This window comes from Strigops habroptila, chromosome 5 (assembly GCF_004027225.2).
Source record: "Strigops habroptila isolate Jane chromosome 5, bStrHab1.2.pri, whole genome shotgun sequence".
Lineage (NCBI taxonomy): Eukaryota > Metazoa > Chordata > Aves > Psittaciformes > Psittacidae > Strigops > Strigops habroptila.
Window position 1 is genome coordinate 28651371 of NC_044281.2, and position 6187 is coordinate 28657557.

Here is a 6187-nt window from a genome sequence, read left to right on the forward strand (position 1 = left end):
AGTTTTTTTTGGAAGGAGTAGCTCTGTGAGTTGGCTCATTTTTTAGCCAAGTGTTCACTGAGGTGGCATTTGCAGGACTACATGCAAAGCCAGGGCATAAAGGCAGGTAAGATTGCACCCTGCATGCTCAGAGCACAAATGAATAGCTGAAGCTGGATTTACTGTAGAGAAAACTCTTAAAAAACTGTGCCACCAAGCTTTATATGTCTGCTTATCATGTCTGAGCCTTCATCCACCCCTCCCTACAGATGTGTCTGAATGTGGAAAGTGAACTAAAACTGAAGGACTAACAGCACACCTTGACTGTACCTAGAATTGCTGAACCACTTGCCACATGGCTGCATTTTTTCCCTTCTCCACATGAAAATTCTTGCTTAAACACATATTTTATTGTTTGCATAAACAGGAAAAAACTTCAAACTATCCTGAAGCTCTGGGGGAGAAAAGAAATCTTGTGGGATGTATCTATACTATGACAGTCCAAGCTTATGGGAATGCTGTGGTAGAATAAAATATAAGAGTACTAAGAAACTGCATTGAGCTCTTGCATCTAGATGATTTGGACTACATGCTGCTGCCACCCCTCTAACATTCTCACTGCCTTCATATGAACTTCTGTTTGAAAGCATTATTTAGGTGAAGTGGTTTCTAAAGGCATTTACCTTGCCGTATGGGCAGAGCTGCTAAAGAATCCACTCTGTGGAGTACTAGGCTCACAGGGGCTGACTGTTGCCCCTGTCTGGAAGGACATTTGTTTTTGTTGTGAACCACTGAGGTGGTGTGTGTAATGTTAAAACCTTTGCCCAGCTCAACCCAGAAGTGTCTACATGGATGGTGGATGTACTGGTCCCTGCAGAATGCAAATAGTATGTGACAGCTTGCAGACTTTGTCCCTGTACCCTTCAGCTTCAGAGCAAGCTGGAGCAGGTCCCAGATCTGAAAAATGAATGGGGACATGTTGAGATGAAAAACACATCAAGTAATGATGCTGTTGTTCTTGAACACCTTCAGTGATAGCCATTAATGGCCTCATTTGACAAATTATTACATTGACTAATTGATTTGCTTCTGTTCTAATCCTGTTCTAACATCTAATCCTTTTCGGCATTGCAACTGTCGCTCCCTGTAAGTACTTATGTCACTCTTGGCTCTCAAATAGTATTTCTGGCCTCTCACTTGGTCATGATTTCACCTTGGACTGAAAGTACAGACCTTGCTTGTTCCGTACATGACTTGGATGAGTAGAGCTGTCTGGAGGGGGGAAAAAGAAGCAGCAGCAGAAGCAGCCCTAGCAGAGGAAAAGCTTGTGGTGAGCTCTCCAGCACTGCTCAGTCAGGAGGCTGCTCCTTCTCCCCTCCAGTGACTGCAGATTGTGCTCAGGGAGGCTTTGTCCTTTACTGTGAATGGTGAGCTTTGATGTAATGTCTAGTACAGCCACCAGCATTTTCATTACTGCAGTTAAGTTAATGAGAATGTCCCATGGATAGAAACAGAGTGGGGTAGACAAGGACTTGTAACCGACCGAGTGCAGTAAGTGCTGGGATGGATTCCCTTCAGGAGAACGGTGGTGTGGATGCCTCCTCGCATCTGCAGCAGCCCCATGTTTCCAGCAGAGCCCCGGGCCTGTGGTGCAGAGAGAAGGGGAGACTTCTCTGAGGGCTGCAGCTGAGGTGAAAGATAATTTCATTAAATTATCCACTCTCCATTTGAATTAAAGAAAGGTGGATGGGTTTGTGGCGGCAGTGGGGGCTTCACTGGGAGACGCTTTGGCTCCTTCGATGGGGCGAGCCCTCATTATGTGTATTTTGGTGATGGGATGACAATGGAGGTGTGGGAGACGGCTGTGAGTCACCCTCGCAGGCCCGGCGGCTCCGGCCCCATTGGCGGGGGGGTCGCTCACAGCCAGGGCGGAGGGCTCATAAGGCGCGAAGCGGCCTATGCCACCCCACCGCCCGCAGACCTCGGCCCGCATGGAGCTCGCCAGCCTGCCCCCCAGCCCTGGACCGACCGGTAAGACTCTCGGCATTTGTGCGGCCGGGGAGGGGAGGTCAGGGCGGTGGTGGGGCAGGAGAAGCGGGCTCCAGGAGCGCGGCTGGGCGCGGCACCGCTGACCGCCGTCCCCTCTCCCCGCAGGCGAGGCCCGGGCGCGTCCCGCCGCCCCCAGCGCGGGGCGGGAGGGCGGCCGGCGCAAGCGGACCACCTTCAGCAAGGCCCAGCTGGAGCTACTGGTTCGCGCCTTCGAGAAGGAGCCCTACCCCGGCATCGCGCTGCGGGAGCAGCTCTCCAGCCTCACCGACATCCCCGAGTCCAGGATCCAGGTGAGACGGGCGGGAGGGGCGGACGGACGGGCGGCTTCCCCCGGCCGGGCCGCGGCAGGGCCGGGGCGAGGCGGGCGCTCAGTCTCTGCTGCCGTCGCAGGTGTGGTTCCAGAACAGGAGAGCCCGGCAGCTGAACCACAAGAAGAGTGAAGCCGCTGCCTACCCCAAGCCGGCCAGTGGCAAGCAAAAACCTTCCCGCTGCGGCGGCGGCTGCCAGGAGAGGACCCGGACAGCGGAGGGGCTTGGGCCAGACGGGAGCCTCCTGTATCCGCAGCCCGGCCTACCAGGAGGAAACCAGAGTTTCGCTGGTCAGTCTGCGCCCTACTCGGGGCAGCTGTACTCAAGGCTCGATACTCATTTCAGGAGCTTGGATAACACTTTCGGAGCGCCGGCTCAGACCCCAGCTCACTTGGGTTTGGACTGCATGGGAAAAGGGGTCGCACTCGGTGTGGGAAGTGTGGGGAGTCCCCCCCAGGTCTCCTTTCCTGTGCAGCAGGAACAGGAATATCCATACCTGAAGAAATCTTTCCCTGAAAGCTACTACTCAGATGCAGATGTTTTCCAGTATTGTATAGAAGATCATCAATACCTGGCAGCTAAAGAGAATGTGTATAGGAGGCCTATCTTAAACTACTTAAATGCTAATCAGGGCCTGTGCAATGAGAACTATTTGTATGTCAAGTCAAACATTTCTCCCTTTGGGAAGGGCTCCACTTTCAATTATGTTGAAGGGGAATCTAAGCTTGAGCTCGAGCAGGTGAGGCACAGTCCACCTCTGGTTGCAGCTAATAACACTAGTCCTCCTTTGGTACTTCCAAAACATGAAGGGGGGTGTCAAGGGACGCTTTCTGCTCCAGCCCCATCATATGGGCAGCAGCTGCTGGAGACAGCAGTGAGTGACTATGACCCTCATTGGCTGGGCATGAGAAATGAAATTTTGGGAACTGGGTTAGATTTGCTGTTTGAGAATGAGCAAAATGGGGGGCAAGGTGGGCCAAAAAGTTACCTTTTTTCTTTTGGTAGCCAGAGTTCAACCTGTCATTTGGGTCACACATGAACCTGACAGTGGGTCTGCTTGACCGATGGAAAACTAATGTGGTTTTGTTGGATTGGCAGTGTTCTCCAAAGCGGCTAGAGATTTTGCAGGTCTGAGTATGGAGTGCTTGTTCTGAGTTTTGTGCACTGTCTGGAAGGGGAGCAAAGATAGGAAAAGTTAGCAAGGGCTACAGGAGAGTAGCTTGCTGAACGTGTGCTGCCCCAACCTACAGGAACTGTCACCAAGCTGCTTGCAGTACTCCTGCATGCATTTGGTTATCGGCAGCCTCACGTTAACTTGCACATACAGACTGATTTTCAAATCATGCTGGATTAATTCTGCCCGAGGCTTAGGGCTATGGCATTGTTTTTGTGGCCTTACTGCAGAGTTCTCTTTCTATTCTGGTCAGAATTCGCTTTAACTTAAATCTGTAGAAAACGGATGTATTTATAGCTTTTAGTGGAGAAAGCGTTAACATGAGAGGAGTACAAGCATAGGAAAAGCAGCCTTGATGGTAGCAGGAGACAGCTCACTGGGTGTGTCTGCGTTTTAGGTGTGCTCCTGATACAGAACACTGCTGGTCTTTTTCCAGATACTTGATGTAGAGCGCTTTTATTTAAAATGACCGCATGTGTAGCCTTTTAAAAGGCAGTGTTTTTGTGATTTCCTTTTGTATATTTTTTAAAAATTGTCTTTGTTTTCAAATTGTAATTTTCTATTTGCCAAATAAAGGGTTTTTTTTACCTGGGTGATAATGAACTTACAGAACTGCATGCAAAGGAAAAATAAAAATGTGTTCCAGCTTTGCATTTGCACATTGAGCCTATTTTTATACTTCTCAAGATCCATGGCCATCTGGAAGACCTCTCTAATCATGGAAGTGTTCTTTATGTGTGTCTCTGAAGAGCTACTATGGTTGTGTATTCAAGCATTATTGGGCCTAGGATGCTGAAAACTCTCCATGCAAATCCTCTTTTGTTTAAAATGTGGCTCTGGAATATTTTAAGTATGCAAAGATTTTAATATGCATGTTATTAACTTAATTACTTTGTTTATAGAACAAAATAAACATAATAAAAATATAACTTAAATACAGACCATTATTTTATTAATGAAGTTGATGTCTCTGTAAAGAAGCTGTATATTGAGATGTTACACAAGAGGTCCAGAAAGTTACTCCTGACTATTGTCAGTAATTTTTAGCTGTGGCTGTGAAGAAGTCATTTAACTTTTCTACCTTGATCTGAAGAATTTGGAACATACTCATGTCTTCTGGAAGAGCCATAGCTTGAGACAGTAGCTGCAAGGCACTTTAAATACAAAAAAGTTGTATCCGAGAGCTAAGTCCAAGGTGATGATTATCTTGCATATATGATCCATACATTTTTAAGACTTATTTATTTACATGCACACTTTTCCCTCATATGACCTTCCTAATGAGAAGTGAGACTTGTTCTTAGGCACAGACAAAACAAGAATAGTTTTACCCATGAAAAAGACAAGAACTGGTGTTCAGAACTGTGTATCAAATCACCTTTGCTTCATAAAGAAAGAGTGAGTTAAAGAGGAAGAGGAAAAAAAGACTGAAAGAATGGTATGCCCCAGCAAACTAAACAAGGATGTGGGGTTTTGGTTCCTCCCTGGGGTCAGTGGCCATCTGGCAGGCAGCACCCACTCTTCCCATAGTATCCTCCCTGCTAATGTCAGTGCACGGTAACCAGCACCCTCTGATCTCATGGGTCTGAGATAAAGAGTTGGTGGGTCACTATTGCAGATTCTCTCAAGTGAGCCTCGTCTCTGCAGTGCATCCAGCCGTCTCACTGTAAGGCATTCTATTCTGTCAAAGCTCCCAGCGCTGCACCAAGGCAGCTGTGTTAGGTGACTGGTATTGAGCTGTCACCCCGGCTGCTCTGGTTATACTGGGCATTGCAAGCCCTTCATCTGACCTAGGGCACACATGTCCCTTATTATCAAACCCATGTTTCCAGCACTGAAGTGGAATAGGCTCTGAATACTTCTTGTGAGCAAGTTCAAGAAAAATCATTCTCTCATCACAGAACTACCTACTGATCAGGGTAGAGCTTTTCTGTAAGTTGTGAGTTTATTTTGTTACAAGTTGCTTTTAACAGACCTACCTAGCATATATTTCACAATAAACACACATAAAGACAAACCCGTGCAGCGCAGTCAGATGCAACACTCTCGTGTGAGGCTTCTATAAACTTTCATGCCTTGCTATGAGGTGGAGAATGCTAGAAGACAAATTACATGCTTATTCAACATGTAGGAGGTACTTTCACCGTGATGGTATTAGTAGCTTCCCCAGGACCTTGCATGCCAAAAGCATCTCTGCCGTCATACAAGTAGATGATGCTAAGGAAAAGGTGGGGCAGGAACTAAATGTGTTCAGTATTGAACTGCTCTTCTACTGCCTATAAAATGCCCGTTTATAGAAGAAAGGAGGATTTTGCATGCTGTATGTTGAAAACTGTATTTTCTTCCACATAACTTGTCAAAGAGAAGGCGAGGACCCAATTTTACCCATGTGGTTTATGGTCAGCCTGGTCCTATCCCACTGCTAGGCACCTTGAGCTGTTCATTTGTGGGAGTGTGCAAAGCTCATTCCTTTCTTCTCAGCCATCTCCTGCAGCAGCAGGGCCGCAGTGACATCCACAGCCTCTGCAGCTGTGAGTTCTTGCTGGAAGCCACCCGCCGGGGAGGCAGGATCTGACAAGCACCACAGAGACAGCAGTTCATGACCTGGACACCTCTTTAGCAGCTCTGCTCCTCCCCGTTTCTCGGCATAAGGCAAATTACCCCCGAGAAGAGGGCT

At 47.8% G+C, this 6187-nt stretch overlaps 1 protein-coding gene across 1 annotated transcript; it reads left to right on the forward strand.

Annotated features, from left to right (window-relative positions):
- Positions 1-1970: 1970 nt before the first annotated feature.
- On the forward strand, positions 1971-4445 carry LOC115608163 (homeobox protein OTX1-like). Its single transcript, XM_030486501.1, has 3 exons — positions 1971-2010; positions 2134-2318; positions 2419-4445. The coding sequence occupies exons 1-3, from the start codon at positions 1971-1973 to the stop codon at positions 3373-3375; spliced, it is 1182 nt and encodes a 393-aa protein (XP_030342361.1). The 3' UTR covers positions 3376-4445.
- The last annotated feature ends 1742 nt before the right edge of the window (positions 4446-6187 follow it).

Coding starts and splice junctions, on each gene's coding strand:
- LOC115608163 (XM_030486501.1), top strand. CDS start 1,971: ATGGAGCTCGCCAGCCTGCCCCCCAGCCCTGGACCGACCG. Junction 2,011..2,133: donor CCCCAGCCCTGGACCGACCG/GTAAGACTCTCG, acceptor CTCTCCCCGCAG/GCGAGGCCCGGGCGCGTCCC. Junction 2,319..2,418: donor TCCCCGAGTCCAGGATCCAG/GTGAGACGGGCG, acceptor CTGCCGTCGCAG/GTGTGGTTCCAGAACAGGAG.